This window comes from Tenebrio molitor, chromosome 3 (genome assembly GCF_963966145.1).
Source record: "Tenebrio molitor chromosome 3, icTenMoli1.1, whole genome shotgun sequence".
In the NCBI taxonomy this organism is placed as follows: domain Eukaryota; kingdom Metazoa; phylum Arthropoda; class Insecta; order Coleoptera; family Tenebrionidae; genus Tenebrio; species Tenebrio molitor.
Genome location: NC_091048.1, coordinates 2,356,312 through 2,381,270, shown reverse-complemented (window position 1 = coordinate 2,381,270; position 24,959 = coordinate 2,356,312). Strand labels below are relative to the sequence as shown.

Here is a 24,959-nt window from a genome sequence, read left to right as displayed (position 1 = left end):
AGATTGATTTGTTTTCTTTTTGATCACCTTGTATCGAGACTTAATGTAAAAATAAAAAAAATAGCATTTAGAATTCTGGGAGAAAAAGAAACAATGGAAGCCTTAATAAGTATTAACCAAAAAGTAGAAATTATTGACACAATTTTGTTAGAGGTGTCTTTTCCTAAATGCCTAAATGTTTATAATAATTAATAGGTGTTTTTTTGTTGGTTTTGATAACTATATTTTCGTCCATTATTTATGCAAATAGAATTAGTTAGGTAATGAATTACCTGACTTGTGCGGCAATGAACTTCATTATCTAACGCAAGTGAATGACATAAGATAAAATGTTTTCCTGCAAATGTTATTTTAATAGATATTGATAAAACGTCGGTTAGAAGGGCTCTTTTATCACTTTTCCTTATCCGGGAGGATTACCACCTTATTTTGTCCGCTTATGTAATATATCATGACGTATGGAACATCCTCTAAATTCAGGTGTCAAAATAAAACCGTCATCAAAGTGCGGAAATAGCTTTAGACAAGTTATAAAATAAATAAATCAACAATATTTGCCCCCTCCACAAAAAATACAAGAACGTGCAATTAAATTGGAACACTGACGTCGTCAATACATTTTCCGATAATTCGGCGATCGGGATATTTTCCAAAGAGTTTTCCACTTCATAAAGTCCGTCGGGGTGCAGTTTCCCAATTTGGAAGGCTTTCGATCAGGTGCAATTAATTAGAAAATTTGCCACGGCTGTTTTTAATTGCCCGCTAAAAATGGGCAGCGAAGTGGTTACACCTCGATAATCGATACTTGTTTTATTATTTCGTCCTCTTTTCACGCCAGGACATGAATCAAGGACTAATTTAATTAGAACGGTAGCGGTCGCGGAGGTAATCTTGTTAGGAAATATTTAAACCGAATTAAAATGAACCCAGTTTCAGGCTTTTGGTATCGTTCAGCTGGGCTTAGTTGAAATTCGATTTTTAATTTATTGCAAGGCTAATTATATTCATTTAATTAGTGCGACCGCGAGTTAAGTCGTCGAGTTTGCAGTTGAGGCAAAATCATTTAAATTTAGAATGTCTGATTTACAGTAGGGCAGTTTTTATAGTGAATTAAAAAGTTTGTAACTAGTTCTAAATAAATAAGTCTGCGACTTGAGGGGCACTTTTTGCCCATTTACTATAAAAAGGGTACATGAAGGCAAGAGAATCATGAGCATCCAATCAGGCGGTTCCTTTATTAAGCTCTGCAGTCACAAAAGCTATCGATTTTTGCAACACTTTTGTTGCTGCAAATGTTCCTTTCAGCAAATTGGATAATTATTATACCTTGAAATAAATACTTTAGCAACCGTTTATTAGGGGCTGAATTCTTGTTAATTATAAATGTTTGTGTTTCTATATCTTTGTGGGCTTTGTTTTCTTAAATTCATCACAAAGTATGTCATCATTTTGCACTCAACGATTGGGGAAACGCGTTCTCGCCAAGGCGACCTTTTTCGTTCCTTGGGCTCTCGCAGTCGGGGAGTGTCCATCGTACTCAAGTAGCTGTGGTGCGGCGCAAAGCACACAGTTGATTATCTTAACGTCTATATAATGTTATATAGAGATAATGTAAGATTTTCGTTTCTATGTTATTCTCGTTTGTATCTTTTTGTGATCATAAAACTTATTAAAAAAATTATATACATAAGTATTTTCCACACTCTATATGAAATAATATCAGGAAGTAGAGGAAAATGTACAGTGACTAATAATCATTAATAATGTGGCGTATAAATGACAAAAAAAAGGCTTTAGTTGACGTTAATTTATTCCGATTACTTGTTAAGCTCCGTCTTGATTTACACTAGAAATTACTAAATTAGCAAGCTCCAGCTACTTTATGTAATACCTCTCGAGTTCAAAGCATTGCTGTGTAAGTTTCCTAAAACAAGAAGATTTCAAGGTAGACAGGATCTCTTGCGAAGTCCTGACAATAATGTCGTACCAGGCATTATACGTTAATTTGGTCCTAAACAAGCGATTAACCACGAATTTAACGTGAACGTTTACAACAGGCCAGCTTAATTAACGTGAACACGTCGAAAAATATCTCCATTAGATTCGGAGCAGAGAAAAATTGTCGATCGATTTTAATTTATAATTTGGAATGTTTACTTTATATCGGGCCAAACTTTTATCTTATTTGCTCTAGCTAAACGATTTCCAGAAAACGATTGCAAAATGCAGCAAAATTCCGAAAACCTGTATGAATTATTCATCCGAGATGTGTGTTGCCGCGTGCAGGAATATTCTCTCAGGTCGCGAAAACAACGTCCGTTGACATAAACGATTCAAGACTTTGGCTTATTCGTTTTTTGGCTCATCGGGGAAATGTACAATTTTTCTGTTTGTCTTATAACTATCTGTCACATTTGGGATGTGCCGATGCGCTAACTTTGGTCCAAGTTTCCAACAAAAAAACTAATTTTCCTATTGTGGACAAAGTTTGCAGGGTTGGGACCCTTTTCTCGATGTTATTCGTGAACGAGTTTATTAATTTTCAAGTATTTGCGTTCTCGTTGACATTTAGGGGGAAATGGGGATTTTTCGAGGCGGGAAGTTCTCATTAAATCCGTCCAATTTCCGCTGAAAAATTGGACTTGATTTGCCTGCATCCGAGATCTGCACCCACGTGACCAAAAATTACATCAATTAATACTTATTTCTTTTATAACTGCCACGAGTTCATTGTCATTATTTTCCTTCAAATGTACCTTCCGGAGTTCTCTGGATAATGAGTCATTCATCTCGAGACCTGACGACATCACCTCAGTTCTAGACACAGGTGCACGATAGAGAATCTTGTCGATTATTTCACGTCCCTTGCAGTAATTAAATAAGCTTCCTCCTTAATGACAAGAAATTGCTCGTGTTCTTGTGTGAACTTTTCTAGCCTAGATTTGCTCTTCCTTCTTAATCTTTAATGTATTTATAGTCGGCGCGGCGAGACCACGTGACCACCTCGTGACTACTCCACTGGTTCGCCGCGCCAACTATAGGTGTTCTTCCATGTACATGCTTTTATGCCTTCGTAACTTTAGTATCACGCGTAGTACTCTTACCTCTTTTAATTTATTAATACTATTATGATTGACTGATTTTTGTTGAGTTTCATTTTATTGCTCAGCGTTTTCTGTGATTTTATATTTGGTGCATTGGGTCGCATAACCCAACTGCCATTAAAACCGTCTATAAAACTTAGTTCTTTAAAACAGACATCCTCCATATGGATCCAGTTATAAAAATCAGCAACTCGCCTTGTTAGATTTTATACCCAAAGTGTCGCTGCCACTCAACGAACTGAATAATTTCGTGAAGACGTAATATCCTCCACGCTAAAACATCTCTGTTTTGTAAATCTGAGCGAAGACGCATCAACTCCAGTGAATATTAAATTTTTACTGTCCATTTTTCTCCCGATTTCGTTTGCCACAAATCTGGCATTTGGCTAAGCAGCTTTCGCCACGAAAGTTTGTGGATGTTCATCGGTTCAAATAAATAAAAGCCAATGTGCAAATTTATTGACATCTGTGTCGTGTTTGCCGTAAAATATGTGGCACTCTGATTTATCCACTTTAATAAATAAAGGAAAAACGAAGATAGGAAGTTTATATTGCTTCAATTGTGGTGATTTTCTCTGGAGTCAGCCTGTTGTGAAAATTGGGACAAGCGATATTAACCTGATCTGATACACATTTTCTTCGAAAATATGCTCGTTGTCTGGCGAGATAAAAACGGAATTGGTTTTATCGCTCGTTGTGGTTTTAATATTTCATTTTTATTTCTGAGCAAATGCAGGTTAGGTTACGGAGAAAAAGTGGACGAGTTCGAAGGCATTCCAAGGATTAAGAGTTGAGCAACATTTACATTTGTAAGCTTTATTGTCAAACGCCGCTGATACTTACGCAGATTTTGCACTGAAATGTCAAAGAAACGTCAATTTTAAAGCAACGGTGTTGTTAACCTTGAAGAAACGTTTTCAATGAATCATAACTTTTTACAAGATTTAACTCTCAGAACTGCATCCACTTATTTTTCCAAAGTACGTTTTATTACAAAACATTTTATTTTATGTCCGCCCATTGATCGTAACCTCTTGAACAGTATTATATCGAAAAACATTCTTGTACGTACGACAGAAACCTGATAATAACGTATTCGTCGATTCATGGTTGGAACGTGCTCCGTATTGTTGATGGCCCCAAAATATGCCATATAAAATGAAATATATTTTCTTCGACAAGTTTATTTGTTTCAAGTAACTTCTTTTTTTGTGGATTGCTTCTGCGCATATTTATGTAAAGTGTCAATATTACACTCAAATACATTGCAGTAAATAGTGATGTAACTACACAAAATGCACTGTAAATTATTGGATCATTTCCGAGAAGGCAGAAAACTTATTTAAAAAAAAGAATCAAATAAAAGTTTTTAGCTTGCTGCGTACGATTTTAGCGTGTTGCGAACGATTTTAGCGTGATGCGAACGATTTTAGCGTGTCGCATGAAACTGATTCACTGCCCGGGTCTAAAATGTATGTGGTGCGCCTAAAGAAGTTTTCGCTTCAAAAAATACAACACAACGCAATATTTTTTCTAGGACTTATTCTGGAGTGATGGTTTTATTAAAATAACTTGCCTCCGCCCTGTCACATCTTTATGCCTTCTGCAATTTTTTTCCTGGCACTTGAGAATTACGATGTTGAAAATTTGTGTCGTAAAACCACTTATCCGATAGACCATAAACAACGCAATGCTGAGCGCATTAGGTAAACGCGAATAAAAATGTCAAGAAAATTGTAGGAGAGCTTCGCTCCCACGGTGCCAACAATTTTCCTCGTTGTGAGCACTTCGAAGGGAAATTGTCATAATTTCTGTGTGTTTATTTGAAGCCATGAAGGAGTTTTATTTGAGCTGTAATTATGTGCGGTTTGTCTGTCTGAAATGGAGGGCCCTCATGAATTATTGCGGTCTCTTATTCTCACTCACTACGAGGTGCAGTGCGAATCCGCTTAGCGAGTTTGAAACGGGACAAAAAAGCTCTTCTGTGCCATGCACATTAGGTGAAATCCTGATCTGCTATTACATATTCTGAGTAAGTTCATTTTCTCGCAGTTTTTTTAAACAGAGTCCACATCTTAGGAACTTGTGTCTTTATTACAAAATTAAGTCGTTGCAAATGTTATTATGTAATTGGAACATGCTAATGGTTTGCTTGTCTCTGAAGCTGGACCAGGTATTGATCAAACTGATGAGGTATATTTCAAAGGGCACAAAACAGCTGCCAGCTGTACCTGGTCTGAATTTCGAAGTGGAATCCATTACGATGCTCCCCAAATTTTCTAACTAACAATTATTATTACCAGAGACTAGAAAACGTGTTGCAGCTGTATTTCTCAATGTTCTAAAACTTCAAACAAATTATTATTTCTTTTGTTTTAACGCGGATCTTGAAAGAAAATGTAGTTAAGAGTCATTATTATCGCAACAGTTTATCGAGGCAACAGAACAAACAAAAAGGACTCCGCTCAATAACTGGCATCATTAAGAAGCAAGAAGGGCGAAGTAAGATGCAATTATTTACCTTGTTTTCTTGGACAACTTCCTGGTCGTTAACAACCATGCTGTACCAGAACAACCACAAGAGATTGTTGATCGCGAACGAGGAGAACAGATTCATGTGCACAGTAATTCTGGCACATCTCAGGGATCTGGAAAGGAGAAAGTAGTTAATGTATTTTAGCAGAGCGTAAAATTAGTTTTTCTACTAAATATATTAATACGTAATGTTTAATGAATTTCGGAATTACATACTTCATTGCGTTAGTGCGGAAAGTGATATTTTACAGCACTAGTACACTATGACAAAAGCGAATACATTTTATTTTATTATAGAGAAATAATAGTAGTTTATTTGACGAGTTTGTGTGTAAATTGGGCCTTTTTTGGCACTCGTGGGCCTTTAAAATGCTCGTTTCACTCGCGTTTTAAAATGGCACAAGCTTGCCAAAAAAGGCCCAATTTACACACGAACGAGTTGAATACAACATTTTTTTGTTCGACGAGCCCCTTAAAGGCTCCAAATCGCTTAAAACCTTTAAAATTAGCTTGACGTTTCGTTTTGACAAGTTGTGACATTTATCAAAATCCGTTCACATAGGAGAAAATTCTCAAATTCTGACAGTGTCGAACAAAAAAAATTATTTTTTCTACTATCAATACGTAACGTCAAACTTTATGGCATTTATTCGAATTTCGTAATCTTAATCGCATTGGTGTGGATAATGACATTTTACCGCACTAATACTCTATGACAAAAGCGAGTATACAGGGTGTTATTGAAAGTTGTACAGATATTTTAACCACGAGCTACTGGCTTCATGTAGAACGTGGAAAAAATATTTATTCTATGTCAAAAAATAAAATGACATTTATTTTTTGAGCTATAATTTGGTTAAATTGCTTTTAGTTTTCTACGTTGTCCTACAACCTCGGAAGTAAAATTTCAGCACATTTTAAAACTACACCCTGTATATCATGTTTTATAAAATGTACGCCAATGCGAAGTAACCTATAGGAAATATGCTTTAAAACAAGGAAACCGCATTGGTGTATGTTTTATAAAATATGATATACAGGGTGTATTTTTAAAATGTGCCGAAATTTTACCTACAAGGTTGTAGGACAACGTAGAAGACTAAAAGCAATTTAAAAAAATTGTAGCTCAAAAAATAAATGTCATTTTATTTTTTGACATAGAATTTTTTAGATATTTTTTCCAAGTTCTACATGAAACCAGTAGCTAGTGGTTAAAATATCTGTACAACTTTCAATAACACCCTGTATTTTATCTTACTCTCAACCGTTATGGCATTCATTCGAATTTCGTAATTACATATTTAATCGCATTAGTGTGGATAATGACATTTTACCGCACTAGTACCCTATGACAACACTTTATTTTATTTATGAATTTTTTTCTATATTTTTCTGATTCTCTTAGGATCAAGCAATCTAATAACATTGCTTCTTGAACTTTCACATTACTCTGAGTACATTTTTCACAGCCGCCCACGATATAAACAACATTATTCCACGTCTCGGCAACGTACCCAGGTATTTGCTTTCCATCGATTGACAGTTGTTGTTTGAGACAACAGAGCGCTACAAGACAAATTTTGCTTCGTCTATTTTTGATCTGTATGCGTAACGTGACCGGCGACAGCGTCCCCGTCTAAAGTCGACTTCTTAATTGTCGTAAATGTTTGAGCACCCATTACCTCTGAAATTTATCTCCCCCTGAAAAGTAGGAAATGGAAAACTAATGGAGATTTCAGACTAGTCAACATCAAGCCAGACGGTGTTTTTGTTTCGTCGGGATTAACACCACGCCCTGCCACTTGTTGAATTATAATCCTGTCGAATTTTAGACGAAATCTCGGCTAAGGTAAACGTACTAGTCGCTGGGGGCCGACAATACCCAATTAATACTTAAAATTATCCTTTAAAGGGCTATTGGTGAAGCGAACCTGATTAACTTTCGTCGAAAATTCAAAGCGATCGTTTCAGGAGTCGCTTTCAAAGTGTTGGAAGGAGTCTGTTGAAAAACCGATTGAAATTGCTCATCCTTCTGTCGAATATTAAAATGAAGCCGGTGAAGGGGGTTTATGTTCCCGACGAACAAAACAATTTTTTGCCAAAAGGTGTATTCCGGCATTTTTATTTTATCAAAAACTGCGAAATGGTCTTACATTTAGGTACATTTATTTCTAATTTGTTTCTGACAATGAAATAAAACCCTCAATTGCAAGATAATGCAGTCCTCTCGAGAAGTAGAGGTGTTGGATTCTCTCATGGGCTGTGACCTTGGAAATATCTGCGCGAAAGCGGAGCGATAAACCCGTGAAAAACCTGTAAATAAAAACTGAAAACGAATGTCCGTAGAGCCTACTTGAGACCGATATTCGTCGGTCACAATTGATTTTATTTCCAAAAGCGTAATTATTTGTGACAGACGCATACAATCAAATGGCAAACGTGTAAACTCCCCCTCAAACCCGGTTATAATTATGTAGGGTGTAATTTTCCATCGATTGCACTTACCGCAAGACATGTAAGTTAGTTAGCAGCGTCGATTTCAATGAACGCTTGTTTGAACGCTGTCATTTACAATTTGTCACCGAAAGACATTCCTGGTAATCAGTGATTCAATCTGTTTGCGTTAAAAGTAATGACAGGGAATAAATCGATGAAAGGAAAACGTTCGCCATGTTGTGCACAAAAAAGCTTTCGTGGATATTAGAAAAAGTTGAAAAGTTATTTGAAAAAAGAAAACGAGATGTACTTTTACAAGCTCGAATGAACATTGTGCAGAACACATTTTATACAGAGAAAAGCGATATCCATATTTTATCTAATAATAATATGGCGTGGTGAAGGTAAAAGTTTAGGTAAACATGTAAAGTTTGCAAAGTGGTATTTTTGCGCAACGCTGTTGACCTTTTGTCTCAAATGAAACAGAACTAAAAGTACAAAAATACATTTGGTTTAGCATCGATTTATACTTTTTTTGCAAAATCCATATCGACACGTGGGGAGGTTTGTTAACACATTAAAATCCGCTATTTTGTACAAAGAGTTCGAGTTTGAGACATTTCTGATTTAGCCTCAAACAATCCTCACTTTGTTACGTTATGAAATAACAGTTTGTTTTTCGGATGGGTACACTTTTAAATAAATATGCTTCAACCAAGGGTGTCCCGACCTCTGAAAATTTTATTTGACCGAATGGATTCGAAATGGGAACGGTACAACTATTTTTAAAAAGTTAGTAGTCTACTCGTCATAAGATGTAGAGGTAATTTGAATTGAGAAGACCCTGTCACGTGATATGCGAACGTCAGCTGGGAAAAATCAATTTGCTACGCCACTGCGCTCGGTATCCCTTCCATTTCAACGCGCAGCAAAGGTCACGTGACAGGTTTCTGATGACATTCATATGTACAATTGTGTTTTGTTTAGCGGTTATAAAAAGTAATTATGTTAATGTGTCTGAGGACAATGTTTATTGATTCAACACAAATAGCTTTTTAACACTATACAGGGAATGTCGTGAGCGATGATGAAACCGGTGGAACTGAAAATGCAACCAGCAATACATTTGCAAAGCAAACCTGGACACGGACGCGGAAAATATCCAGGTTTGCTTTGCAAATGTATTGTGGGTTGCATTTTTAATTTCATTGGGTTCATTGTTACTCTGTATACTCTGTATATTGTCTAAAAATAAAAAATAAGTTTCAAATACATTCATTAGAAATTTAAAAAAAGTTAAATTTACCACTCACGAATCCTCATGAGAGCTCTCGGTCAAATCCGGAATAATTTCGGGAAGAATAAAAAGAAAAGGTGTCATCAGAGACATTCTTTTTACGTGTCAGTTGTTTGCTAACTATGCATTTCACTTTTTAAGGGTGGTGTGGGTGCATTGGTGCTCTGCGCCGTACCACTGCAACTTAAGTACAATGGAGACTGGTAGAGCATCCCCGACTACGAGGCCCCACGGAACGAATAAAGAATGAAAAATTTTGTTTAAAACTATCGTCTTGCTGAAAATACGTGTCCCTAATCAATCATTAAATGCAAAAAAATCACTACGTCACGATACTGAATTGAAAGCTTTTTAAACGTGCACCGTATTAGTAATACACTGTTCCGACAGTGTGTGAAATAATTTCTCCATGTTTATAAAATCGAATGAACAACAAATTTAAATCAAAGTCACAATGTCACAAACCTACCCAGGTAAAGCTTTGAATAATAAACTTGGCGCTCAGTGGAAATAAAACTTCCGAAAACAAATTTTCAGAGGGGAAATATTTGACAACTCGTCGCCGTTCAGCAAATTAAACCCTAACCCCCATTTATGAATTTGGCAAACATTAATTCCCTTTCAATTACCATTCCACGTTAATTGAACAGGACCTTCAAGTGATACGCGACAGCGCAGACCCAAATTCCGAGCTATTTCCTTTCATCAAGCCAACCCCCCAAAGAAAAATTCTCCACATACCCCTCCTGTTCTCAAGACGGTCCATCAAAACAACCCCACAGTAAAGCACCAATCCACTTCGAAATAATATGCAAATCGAATTTGCCTCGGCCGTGACCAGCCCTTCATTTACCTGATTGAAAGTAAAGTTTTTACAAAAAACACAACGCCCTCCTGATTAGCTTAAAATTTCTTGTCACACGGCTGTGAATAATACATGATCCTAAAGGGCTTTTTCCGCGTCAAAGCTCCCCATCAGAATCTTTAATGGGAAATTTTCATTATTATTTATGTTGCTAAGTCAGACCCAACAAAAAATGGTCGTGCTTGTTTTGGATGTTGTCGCCTCTGGTTTTTTTGGGGCAGCTTTCGCAACGTGTCCATTAACAGCTGCAATTAAGTGTTTCAAAATAAAAAACTTCCGTCGTCGGTGGGATTTGAGACGCTCTTTGCCCTGCATTCCTTCAGAGATAAAATGAATTTTAAAGGTTTCCAACAGGGTGTGTTTATTAATAGCTTGTTGATGGTGTTTGTAAGTTTGCCTCTATTAGAGGTTCGCGCGCGGGGTAATCAGGTTATAACGATGCTGCACAGATACTTACTTGAAGTAAGTGAGGAGGGCGAGGGAGACGAGGAGGGCCACGAGAGACACCCCGTAGCCGACACAGTAGATCAGATTGATTTGCTTGCGAAACTGGAACAAATCAAATTTCATTTAAAAATTGTTCTAACATTTTTAGGGGAATTTGAGCTCATCCAAGACATGAGCTTAAGCTGACGCGCGTTTCGACGGCAAAACTGACGCGCGTTTGAGCTGCAAAGCTGACGCACGTTTCGACAGCAAAGCTGACGCGCGTTAGCTTCCGCACAAGATACGCTCTGTCAGACGTAGAACTTGTATCTTTTCAAGATACGAAACTTGCACAATATAGATTTCGTTACGTCAAATAAACTCCAAGAAATCCCGACCGTAAAAATTTACTTTTATTGAGTTTTAAATCGCGAATACGCCTGAAAATATCTTGATTAAATGTTTCGACATCTGTTATTGGATGAGTCCCAGAAAATGCATTTTACAGATTTCCTTACAGCAAAACCAATAAAGCAACAGTCCTTTTCATCTTTCATAACAATGACTAAATTGCACAAATGGTGGATGCGCTTGGAGGACTTGATTAAATATTTCGATATCTTTGATGCTTGATGAGTTTGGTAGAATCTAAAGTGGCGTTTTATGGATTTCATTACGGCAAATCCACGAACGAAAAGTGCATTTCCTTATCTCGTAAAACTCGCTATTTATTAAGCTGTAAAAGTGACGAATGAGCCATTCTCTAATGCCTTTTGCAATTTCTTTGAGGGTCAATAAGCACACACAATTACGCTTACTTCGTAATCTTCAATGTTGACACACGTGGTGTAATTGACCCAGGTCTTGTTAAAATTGGGGTAAAACATCCATTCGCCGTCTTCATCGCAAGGGTAGAACACTTTCCCTGCAACAAAAATGTTTCATGAATGGAAACTGGAATGCAAATTATTTTATCAGTGAATTTATGAAGGGGTCGTTTACTTGCACGAATAGAACATCTATAACCGATAATGTCAGAGCTTCTAGTTATTGATTCTGTTTGAGTACCTACGGCTGAGTAGTTTTCTCTGTGGTAACGAGGTAGTAAAATCTACAAATTTATTTCAGAACAGAAAATTATAAATAAGAAATTGGAGTTTAAAATATACTAAAAAGGGTGAGTTATTCCATACGAGAATTTATATCTCAAGAGAAAATCTAAACCAAATTAGGCTTCACTGAAGATTTATGCGGAAGATAAAGCCATTAAACATCATTATGGAATACAGATTTAGCAACTATTTAGCAAAATATTTACACATTTTTGAGGTGTTTATATAACAGTAAAATCATTCAGTTTTAAGAATAATATTTTTAAATTATAGATTTCCTGTTTGTTTGGGCTAAAAATAATTTTACATTTGTAAGAGTATAATATTTATCACCAGTTTAGCAAGCGTCCCAGATTTAGAGTTTAGCTAATCGATGATAAAGTTTTTGCAGTGGAAAATGATGGAGAAGATTTTATTATAAAGATAATATTGACAGAAAAAAAATTAATTAAATGGGCTCTCATCAATGGAAATATTTGAAAAGTGGCTTCTAAATTTAGAACAGCCGCGAAAACCGAACAATCAATACAAAACTTTGGAGAAACAGTTTGAACAAATATTCAAGTCGGTGAGCTGAAACTTTTGCTTTGATAAGAATGGAAAATTTAAGGATTTTCTTATGTACATAAAAACGTCAGGTAGAGATAACTAAAAAAATTGAAACAATTTAAAAGAATAAATAAAAGAAGAAAAGTAAATAAGGAACAGCTTGAGTGACGAAAGTAATCAAAGTTAGAGCGGTGAAAGTTTATGGTGACAAAATAAATCTAAATTTTATAACTAAAGCTTCTGACTGCAAAAGTTGCGTTTTTACTCAGTAATTGTAGTTGTGTTTTAAAGTACAAATAAAATATTGCAATCATGGTAGATTAAGAGTAGAAGTGAGAGGGTTTTTGTCCACAGATTGAAGACCGAGACGAAGTCAAGGTCAGCAACTGGGCGAAGCACAAGAAGATCTTCTACTGTATAAGATATTGTAAACTCATTATAAAATAAGCCGATAGCTCCTTACAATGGTTTATGGCTTATCCGTAAATATATCGTATGCAGCTTGATGGTCCGTACTCGAAATTTTGTGTAGAGACGTGAGTCACGTGAATCTGACAGCTGGAATCTTACCAGCAGCGTAACGGGTACGCACTTCACTTCAAATAAATTAACTTGTAAAATTTATACTTTGGTACATTATCTTAGTAAAGAACCCTGTAAAATTGTGTATTTCTAAAAATAACAAAAATGACGTTTATGACAATCCTGACAAATGCGTTGAAGACCCCCAGTAAGAAATGACGGCCCACAGCAACGTTCCAACGTCCCAAACGTTCCAACCCTCATAAAAGTATTAGTACGTTATAAAGACCTCTCCAATATCTTGTACTCCTACTATACCTCCGATTTTACAACACATCAAGATTTCAAAAATTATTTCGACAAAGACAGGAATAATTCTGGAGTTATTAAAAAGATTTTACCCTGCAGGGTGATTGGTAAGTGTTGTACCAATTGCATATTTACGATATCTTGCTACCAAGTGATGTTTCTGTCCTCAAGGTCCTTTGATTGTTTTCTGCCTTCAACGAATACCATTTTGATTATTATAATCATAAGAAAAAATTCACTAAATACAGCAAATCATATCTGTACTGTGGAACATTAGACAAATATTTTAATAAATTTTCTTGTGCAAGTCATGGGAAATTAAAAAATATATAAATCCACAGAAACGAGATAAGACTCGGCAAACATCACCCGCTCTGTCTCTCCAAATTCAATTCATTTTTCTTGTGGAACCGCTCGAGCCTACACTCTGATAACCGAATAAAAGAATGAAACCTAAACAGACGTATGAAAGCAATCCAGGAGGACTTATTCAGCCTCGTACTGGTGATATTGACACTGCATGACCTACAAACTCATTTCCAACATTTTATTTCCTACGTTCGCTACTAAAAAACTCCTTTTTTAGCGGTGAACTTTTAAAATAGACGTTGTTTCCGGACCGAGTCCTTTGGGAAGACTTAGATCCTTATGGACTCTTCAAATAACCTGCAGGAACACTTTAACACCGTCACCGCGGCCTACACAGTTACTTTTCTACTACAAGTTTTGGCGTAATAATAAATTTTCAAGTGTACTGGAAAAAGTTCCAGCGAAGATTAGCTCATTTTTTCTTTTTAAATTTTGTCACGTCGGAACAGACATTTCCCCGTTTCTATTTCTTTTAAACTTTTTTCTTATACGTATGCACTACTTTATCGCAAGCGTCTAGACTCTAGACAAAAGTTCCATATTCAGGTGGAATAACAATTTTTGCTACGCTCCGTTTAAGCTAAAGTGGCGACAGTTTTAGCCGATCAATAAAAATATGTGTTAGGTAAAAATAATACCAGTTTTCTTAAAAAACAAGTATTATTGCGCTAGGGAAAACTCTAATAACGAACAAACGGTAACATAAATCTCTTTGAAATTTCTTCAACCGTTGCCTGATTAAGCCATATTGCTATCTTACAAAATGCAGACAGAAAGCATTTACTCGTCCATGTGAGACGTTCAATTCGTCGAGCTGTTCCAATCTACAAATATTACAACAGAGTAGAATTTTTTTCATGAGAGTTTTACAAATTCCAGATTCGCCCGGTCAAACATTAAACAGTTCTCAGTTGATTTTATTTCATTTCTTTGGAAGGAGGCAAAAAATAATTTGCCTCCGGAGATAGAGCACCAGAGCCGCATCCAATTACTGGGCCCGATTCATTTTTTTCCACAATCTCTAAACTGTGCACTTACAACAAAACAAAACGCTTTTGTGTCTGGGAGAGAATCTAACAATTGTCAACATCTGCGTGTGTAAGGGATATCTAGCGGAGACAAAGATCCAGTCCTGTACGTTGTCCTGACTTCGTGGAAACTTCTAGAGACGTCTGTTGTGCCGATGACTACAACATAAATTAATATTTGTCGTATTGTTGCATTTAGCAACTGTTGCGCATAGGTTTGTCTCCATTTTCAGTTAATTAGAAACACGACACAATAATTACTCTCTGTGAGGGTAGAGATACGTACTTAATTAGACTCAAAGTAAAAGCTTGGTCCTCGAGAGGACTATACATCAGGCGGACTTATCAATATAAGTTTTTTATTCAGCTGTTTCCCACTTGCTTAAATTTATTTCCAATACGATTACCACCAAGATAAAAGTTGGCCGTAGTTCGGAATAAATTTAGAAGAGGAAAAAATTTAATTTGTTTTTATGGGATTCGGCTAAATGGTGCAGTTTTTCATGTGTGGGGTCTCGATAAAGTCAGTGAGTTGATAATATGATTATACAGGTATTTCACAAGTGGTAATGAGCCTGACGGAATTGAAAATGCAACCCACAATACATTTCCAAAAAAAGAATTTTAATATCTGGCTTTTTTAGGAATTGTGGGTTGCATTTTCAATTCCGTCGGGCCCATTATCACTCGTGACATACCCTGTATACATATAAGTATTAAATCATTTCAAAATATAACCTTAAAATACTATTTCACTTACAAATGTAGTCTTCTCTTTTAAACAATTTTCCACAGACCCTCATATAATTAGTGGAAGGTTTTCCTATTAATAAAGCACTTTCCCATGCTTTCCTTCTCTTTACCCAGTCTTTAGAACCGAAAACACTTTCGATGAAAACGTATTTTGTTTCGCGGCAATAAACGGAAACATGCTTCTGGTTCGTTTTTTCGCCACGTGTTACAGCCAAAAATACAACAATTTATTTTATCGGCCTTACTTTTAGTCATTTGTAAATAATAAATTTCACAAATCATTTGAATGGCCACCGGCTTGAGTGTGTTTTAAATTAGTTCATACAATTCACACCAGATGTCTCACTAATAGCTGGAATCGCCAATAATACTGCAGGAGCTTTTCTTGCAGCAACAGTAGAATTCTACTGAAATACGACACATAAAAAGTGAAAAAAATTGTTGGTTATCTTTTGTGTAGTTATCGATAAACTGTGCGAGAACACGTTTGTTATAAATGTAAAGGCAATAAAAAGAAAGGAGCAAAATTAAACAAAACTATAAAAAATAAGTGGCCAATAAATATCTAATAAACGTTGTCATTGTTGCAGACGTTCGCAGGGGCACACGATCCCAATAAAACCTCCAAGTTATTCAAGGTGGTTCGGGAACGACATTTATTAGTAATTCATGAGGAAATTGTAAACATTCTCACGAACGCAACTTACAAAATGGGAATCAAGTTTTCGCTATCAAGACTCCATCTCGATGCATCAAACGTGTTTGATCATTTAAACTTTCTGATTGTTTACGTCGTCACCTCAAGAAACAAGAACAATCGGATCGTGCGGCTTTGTTCACGACGTGATGTGCCGACATTTGTACCGAATTCCCCAAATATTTTTTATCTTCAAGCGGTCGAAAATAGCCCCTTTGTGTATCCCCTGGAGACGCTTAAAATGTCTTTTTTTTAACGGAGTAGAAGTACTTCAAGTCCTAGGAGTAGAACTATCAATTACACGAAATATTTAATAATTAAGTTATCCCTGTTAAAATAAAGTCTCCAAAAAAGCGAAATAACGAAATTATTATCCAATATTTAACCAATGCCACTGTGGTACATATTTAACGAGTCGTTTGTTGTGGGCGTGTCCATGCTGTCAGATGTGGTGTCAAAATCTGAAATCGCGCAAGCAAGATGACCGTTCAGTGTTAAAAAGTAAACAGTAGTATATATCATTCAGAGTGGAAAGTCTTTTTGTGCTTCGCCCAGTTGTCGACGTCGTCTCGGTCTTTCAATCTCTGGGCTCACCACAAAAAGATTCATTTCTACTCTAATGTACGAGTAACAGTGAAGGAAAAGTAAAAATCATCAGAGAAAGAAAGAAATTGCAGAAACGTCAAATTTTAGATTTGCAATTTGACGTTGATGGTTTTGCGGCACTCGCCTATTGCTCATGCACTCAAGCTTCCCATTCGTGAAAAAAGTACTGCTTTCATAAGGGTAATAATAATTAATAACTGATATTGATGAAACACGTTGACGCGCAAGAAGTGAAACGTCCATCTGGAACGCTGAAAGCTGTCTCTTCGCGTAAACAATCGGTATCTGGTAAAAACCAGATGCCAGAACTGCGGAAGCAAAACATTTACTCTAGTACAAGTTTCGACCAATGAAGACGGATAAATATGTCTTTAATTGTGACCCGATTCCAGATCCAAAACTCTACACTCGCTTTGTTTTCTTTACAAATACACCCGACTGGCGTAAGGGGATTTACTATCTCGGATAATCCGGTTTCGTTTAAGTCTGTTATTATTTCTCGCTCGAAACGGACATCCGATATGGATGATAAACATCGGGCCACCTCACTTTTCAAACGTTCTCTGCGCACCTAATCCCGCAATTGGTTCAAGCATTTCCTGCTCGGATGCTTTCTTTATAATTAAATCGCTGATTTCTTTCGATTTCTTCAACATCTCGATAAGTCTTGTTTTGCCCTTGGCGCACAACACAACATTTCTCCAAAGAATTTTTTTCTCGAATTCGATAAAATACTGGCGCAAATAGATTTCACAGTCGCTCATGTCGGACAAAATACTTTTTTCACTTGATTCAATTCACAACGGGGTTTTACGGATTTGACCCAGTTCACAACAATAGTGTTATCAGTAGTTGTTGCCAACACCAGAACTTCAACTTTGTGTCGCGACTTTTACGATACACGACTCGATCAAAGACTGACAGTGGTAGCAACTGCACGGACTAAAACACCAAATTCTATTGCAGAAAGTGAAAAGCATACTTGTAGCATAAATCACGGATGTGGTACCGAAGCGCCCCGTACTAATCTAATCGCTGGGCCCCTACCATCATTACCAGCTGCGCGCCGTCGGAGCGTACCGCACCATCCCCAGCCAGGCTATAAAAGGGATGGACAAATAATCATTATTCATATGATCATTCGAGCTCCCTCAAGAGTCTCACTGCTAATCTTTGTTTACCTTTATGTAAATAAACAATTTACAACACAAACACTGTTAAAAGTGGCTCCACAATGATAAATACTCATAATGTCGGGATAAACTGCAAATTAATTTTAAAAATTCCTTGCGGCGCAGAGCACACAAGAGCCACCTCACAAATTGCAAAGCAGCAGATTTTAGTGTGCGAGAATTTCCTCGGAAATTTTTCCTCGCTTTTCACTCATCTTTGCCTCGAAAATAAAGCACCAGTCTGCGACTCGTGCTTATTTCTACAACAACAAATGCGTTCCTGAGCTTCTGAAAAATTTTCACATGCTCTATGGAGATTATAAAAGTCGAAGAGAAACCAAGCTGAAGTCTGGAAAACCACAAATCAAAATATGAAGTAGCGTTTGTTACTGCTGATAATAACAACTGACACGCCCAGTTTGCAAAACCCTGCATGTATTCCACGTTTTCTTTGCATTCCGCAACATGAGCTTTCCTCCCGGAAACTTATAAATCTTATCTCCGGTCATTTTAAAAATGCAGATGAGTCACAAAGTACTAAATTAAAAATGTTGTTCCGGTATATTCTTGTCTACTGGCTGGTTCTTAAATTGTATTTTATTTCAAACTAGCTTTTACCCGCGGCTTCGCCCGCAAATTTCAGAATGTTTTAAAATTATCTTTCTACTTTAATGTATTGTGATAAACGCAGTAATTTCAATATGAAGTTTGTCTTTTTACGAAGAATAATTTTTTCTTAACAGGGTTGAAAATGGTAGTAGGGGTTGGTTTTTGTAAAATTAAAGTAGACAGTAATTTTCTTCTTGTTTTGAAGATCAAGTGTACAAAATTTCATCAAGATCGGAGTAAAACTGTAGATTTGCATACAATATATACAAACAAACAGACATTCAGTTTTATATATATATAGACTATAGCACAAATGTAAAAATAAATAAAGTCCCTTGCAGCAAATTCGATTTATAGTTTACTGTAGATAAGTTTATTGTCCAAAAATGTTCTCGTTTTAGTTATCTGAAATACATCTTCCAGAGTAGCATCTTTCAGTGATTTCTGTCTGTCTTTTATCAGAAGCGCAATCGATACGTTTCTTGTATCATCACCTACCCCAACAAGTTCCCAAAGACTTTCCCGACAGCCGACCCTCGACACAAGCGCCGTTAAGAAACCTCCAGAGAAGTCGTCTGGAAGTTCAGAGACACTCGCAGCATGTGCATGGTGTCGGCTTACATTACAATATAAATGCTCGGTTCGGTTTCTCCTGGGGGAATTAGACTCATTTCCGGTCTAGAAACTAGTGCTTCCTCGTGAAGCTTCTGATTAATAGAATTTCTGGGCAGCGTTTATTAAATTCGCAGCGCCTTGACGTGAGCCGACACATTCATTTCGTCCTTGTTAGTTGTTGCTTTGCCACCATTACAATACCAAAGTCGTTAATTTCATCGGAAGTGGACTGCAGCACGTTTGTATTCACGACAATTAATTTCAGGGAGTTTGGTACGTTGTTTGTGGCGATTCATCTGTATCTTTGTTTCTTTTACTCTTGTACAGTACAATTACTGAGCAGGCAACAAATCATTGGAACACTTAAAACAGTCAAAAAATATTATAAACAACAATATTTGTTATTGTACGTTACAACAAAGCTTTATTCAAATCAACACGCGGATTGCACCCGGAGAAATCTGAAAATTACATTGCGAAACGTATACATGGCAACGGCAAGTGTGCTCTAATTTTGAGTGTCTTTTCGTCGCAGGCAATTCTACTTGAAACTAAATTTCAAGAGCAATTTAAACTGGTACAAGCAAAGATTTAAGATTCATTCCAAGAACGTGAGAATTTAATTTCAATTCCGTCCGTGACACTTTTCCTAAATTTAATAAACAGCGTCTGTTGAGGCGGAGGTCCAGCAGGTCAACCGAAATTTAAATTGAGTGAAAAATTGTCTTTAACTTCTAAAAAAAAAATTGCTTTGAAAGCTCTAAGCCCCGAAGCCCCATTTCGTAATTTATTCTATTCTGTTTTTTGTTGCTCCGTTTAATTTCCACTGGAGCGACAGAAAATAAGCTCCGATGAATAATTAAAATGTGATTCCAATAAAAATCACGACGGACCTTAAAAGCAAATTCTCTTTCCAATATTTTTTCAAACACCCTTTAAGCTCCTTAAATCAATGAAACAATATTTTGCAAGTGAAACGTTCGCATTTCTCGTTTGCTCTTTGCAATAGCTTGTGAAACTTTGAATGTGTAACTGAAACTTGGAGCTGTCAGTCTTTGCTAATACACTTTTGATGAAACTGTCAAAAAAATCGTTATTGATGGGTCTTCGCAATAACGGCCACTTCGCGTCGAGCGTCCTGGTCGATGTTGTCCAATAAACATACCCAGAGGATAACCATTTGTGCTGAATACACAAATTAATTGAAACAGATCCGTGTCATGTGCACATACGTTATAAATTGCACGTGCTCGTTCTGGTCAGTACCTGATGAATTGATGATAATTCATCACCCTAGTCAGGTCTAACTGATGGAAAGAGATAACTTATTGCCAATGCAGAGGGAAGTTTGCGACGATTTCACCGCGAAGAAGCTAATCTGCTGAAGTTTTTATGTATCAAGGAGATGCACCGTGGCTAATGAAAGTAGAAAAAATAAGAAAAAAAATTTGGATGAAATAACACCATTTTTAAAGGTGAAGTGGGAAGTTTACACACATGACCGCAGCGCGTTTTGTATTTATGCAAACATGTGCATAGAGCATCGGTTTTTAGAAGTTTTTAGAAGAATTTGATATTTAATTAAATATTTAATTTAAAAAACTGAGTGATGGATTAGCAAAATTCCGACTCCATGAAAGGTGATTAAAATCTTCCAAATTATAAATTCTAATGACGTCAAATTATCTGAAATTGAAAAATCAACAGACGTCTGTCTTTATTAAAATTGAGTGAATATTTTCATCGACATTTACATGAGTTTTAGAAATGAAAAACCGAAAGCTCAGCCAATACCATTCATTACTGCATATCAGGAAAATAATGATATTGGGTGCTTGAAGTTTATTTAGATAAGGTAGAATTTTAGAATTAAATTAATCACGTTGAGGCTAAAAGTCATATGGAGGAATAATTTCGCAAAAGAATGAAATCTGTATTTAAATATTTTTGGCTAGAAATAATCCAATAAAGCTATTAATATCTGCGCTTCTCGTTATTGCATGGAAACAAATAGCCCGAGTATTTAAATAAAAACCTTGTTCTTGATTAAATCTTGAACATTCTCTAAAATACGAAAAGATTTAATTTAGAAAATGAAAATGGTGGTGAGTTATTTGCAAATTTATGGATTTCCTACGTATTGCACACATGATTTTTTCTACTGGAATTTGGAAAATACATAAAATTTTGATATATTTAATATTCTATTAATTGTTTCTAAATTAAAAAGCGAAATCAAAATTGTTCTGCTTTCGTTACCATAGAGAAACAATTATGAATGAAAAATTGTAAAGGCGTTTAAGCTTTTCTCTCAATTAAATACCACTTTTTACGTTACGTATTCCAGGAAACGACCAAAATTGAACTTTTAGTGTTGAAATATTATTTCCGCCCTTGGTAGGAAATTTTTCACTTTTCCTAACTCAAATTAGTATTGCAATGTTAAAGTTTTCCAAACTCCAGTAGAAAAACATATTTTTTACATCAGGTTTAATTTAATAATTACCAATGAAGAATCTTTCTGCTTGTGTTGTTAAGTAGTGGTACTCATTACTCACGGCCATGCGTAATGACTCATTACTCCCTGGGTTACAGTGCATGCAATACAAATACATCGTAATAATTTTTAGATGACATAATTCGCCAATCTGTGTATGTTTCTTATTAAATCGAAGTAAAAAATGAGTTTTTATGGCAAAAAAAGGATGTACAGGGTCGAGCATCGTATACGTATACTGTACCTGCTAGCGCATCAAACCCTGGTGTCAGAATTACAAATTTTCACTTGGTTGGCTAAATAATTCACTTTTTTACTTAAACACAAACCAGACGCGTGATTTATGGCCCAAATGGTATAATTTGCCAACAAAAGGACCATTCACTTGTAGCCGACCGTTTTGAGCCTCTTATTTACAGCTTTGCCATAAAATTCACAATTCCCATTGTCACCTAAATTTACAACAGCACAAGTAGCAGGTCATAAATAACAATGATTTTCAAAATTAAAATGTAATAATAATAATTGGTGTTTTTTCCGCTGATTTCGTAAATAATTATAGGAAGTGAATCTGGATAGGAGGATAGGTTAGTATAAAAATCAGAATTTGAATTTTTGGTAAAATTTAATTTTAATGTTTTTTTGGCTTTGTGAAAAATTATCAAAAAATTACGAAATGTACCTTACCAGTACCCAGGTAAGTGTAAAAAATTTCGACAATTTTATTTAATTAGAAGTCGCGATTTCTTGCGTGCCCGATCCTGCATGTTTTAAAAAAAGTATTGGATTATACTCGCGTGTACTATTGCAGACTCGTTGAAAAATATGATATTACTGTTTACAAAGAGTGAAAGAGAAATAAAAGAAATGATGAAGAACCTGGGAAAGTATATGAGAGAGAGAGAATTGAGCACATGTGGAATGGATGTAGCGAAATGAGAGAGAGGGAAAGAAAAGAATGGGGAGAAATACTAAATGAAGACGGAAGGGAGACAACATGGATGAAAAAGATATGGAAAAGAAGGGAAAGGATAGAAAGAGAAAGGAAAAAAGTGTTACTGTTTGGAATTGTATTTTCATGTTTGTAATCAGGAATCCGAAAGCCCGGAGGCCAAATATTCGTTAAAGACCCTGAATAATCCTAATGGTGAAGAGAAATATAAAAATTTGATTGATTTAAAGTGACAGAAAAATGTACCCATTACTTAATTATTATCGTAGATTTTTTAAATGAAGTTTACTCACTGCTAACGTCGAAGGTTAATATCTGTGGACAGGACTGATTAGCTATTGATCCTGCGGGAGTGTCCGGCCAGCAGGACCAGCCGTCGAATCTGCTCTCACAATACGGCTCTGTAAAAAACGATACATTTATTTAATAAAAACATGAAAAAGTGTATTTACGAGGCGAATAGTATTATTATGTCGCTTTGAAACGATCGTTAATTTTTGATGGACGCATTGTGACGCTTTATGCTTCTGTTATTACCTCGCATTCATATCGAAAGTAATAGAATCGTAAAAGAAATTTAAGCGTGACAATCTGATTACCAGCTAACAGAGAATGTACCTGGAAAGGATAACGAATGCCAAGAGAGTAATAAGTGGAGGGACGATAAATCATCAGCTGATTTTTATTGCCGTATGTGAACATAAAAATATTTATTTATAGAATAGAAGAAATCAACAAATCAATAGCACGTTAGCTTCTCCAATTTTTTCCCCTGAGATTTTATTAACTAATTTTTGTATTTAGTCCATGACCTCATATTCTTAGCATTAGACTAACTTAACACTTAACATAATGCTGGTTGGTGCTTACGATAAATTGTAGATTTATGAAACGTCTCCTATTCAGTGAGAGTACTTAGCCCCGAATTGTGCTTCCCCGAAACTCCGGCATTAAGTAAACTTCTCTTCTTAATGAAGATGATGCATTGGTAATAACCGCAACTAATTCCCGTTTTGTATCCGACTAACCTACTTGAGTGAAACGAGTGGGAAAATTATTTATTAACAGCCAGTTAACCCACCCCACAATCTAATTTTCCCACTTAAAAAGTTTAAATGAAAGACCGACGCTGCGTGGATTATGAAATTAAGACCAGTTCGTACAAATCAAACATTTCCAACCAATCGACACTTGGAAAACTGTGTGAATAATAAAAGGTTAGCTGGATTAAATGTTAAAATTTCAAATCACCGATCCACGTGTTTTTGGGGTGTTTTTGTGGAATCACGCTGGCTTTCGATAATTAGGGTGAGGCATTAGGCGGAATTTTAATGGCTTAAATATTGACCGATATGGGGGTGGGTGATATTTGTTGTTGATATTATAGCAAAGCCCTCGACAACATTTTGTATGCTGGAGCACGCTCCTGCTGAGCTTAATACAGCGGTTGAGGAGCTTTAAGCTTCAAAGTAAGATTTTTACATGAAACGACATCAATATAGCGATTTTATTAATTAACATTAAGACTGTATTAAATTTGTTTAATTTCGTAAAAAATATTGTTAGCAGAAAAGTAAATTCTACTGTGTATTATCTTATGAAGGTTTCTTTTGTACTTCAAGGTCATTCCACTAATTGTATGTCTTGTTGTATATGGCTTTGCAAATATGTATCTATGTAGTCAGTCGATTGACCTTGAATTGTGAAACGAACCTCCATAAGAGAACGCACAGGATTTTGGCCTAGAACCGCTAGATAATTTTTAATAAAATTATGAAAATTATCAGTGTCGAGGTAAATGCCATGGAAATGTGGAAGCTTGTGAAAAAGATGGGTACCGCAAGAGCTTCTCTATTAATTCCCATTACAATGCAAACTTGCAGCAATTTACAAAATAAGCAGGTTTTGTGAACGCTTGCGGGTCGAGAGTTGAAACACATCCGAGCAATTTATAGTCGCTTGCATTTTCTTCCTCAATGGGATAAAAGTCCACAGAAAAGGGTCAGATTTTATCAGAGGAGTCGTTTTGTAGTTAACACGTGTGCCGACCCCAGCCGAGATAAATTACAGTTTGTTACAGTTTGGCGTTTTCGTTTCATATGGAATTCCTTTGTTCAAATATTCGTAAACATGCGTTTATTGTCACAAAACATTTCAGATAATTTATTTCCAAGCAGAACTTTGTGTTTACGCTTTTTAGGCATTATTACAATGTAATCAATTGTGCGTGATAAATTCTCAAGCTTGCCGGTTAACTTCTACAATTAAGAAATGCTTTTTTTATTTGAAAAGTTCCATTCATTTTTATTGTGAAATGTTTTGCTATTAAATAAAAATAGTTTTCAGATAAGTATTCAGGTATTTGTTCTGCAGCTGTCTTTCAAGCTACTTCTCACCTAGCTACGTGGACAGCATTCTTATCGAAGTAAACTAGCATTTCCTTAACAAATAGTCAACAAATGTCTGTGTTTCAGGAATACTAAATGCCACTTAGGATGATACTAAA

At 35.9% G+C, this 24,959-nt stretch overlaps 1 protein-coding gene across 7 annotated transcripts in view; it reads right to left on the bottom strand.

The window, feature by feature from the left end:
• Window positions 1-24,959, bottom strand: part of Dh31-R (Diuretic hormone 31 Receptor) — a 102,534-nt gene that overhangs the window by 20,223 nt on the left and 57,352 nt on the right. For all 7 annotated transcript variants that reach the window (XM_069040979.1, XM_069040982.1, XM_069040984.1 and 4 more), the window contains exons 3-6: window positions 22,747-22,854; window positions 11,482-11,588; window positions 10,695-10,786; window positions 5,626-5,752 (exon numbers count right to left, since the gene is read on the bottom strand). In XM_069040979.1, the coding sequence (XP_068897080.1) occupies window positions 5,626-5,752; window positions 10,695-10,786; window positions 11,482-11,588; window positions 22,747-22,854 (434 nt within the window). The remainder of the gene's footprint in view (window positions 1-5,625; window positions 5,753-10,694; window positions 10,787-11,481; window positions 11,589-22,746; window positions 22,855-24,959) is intronic.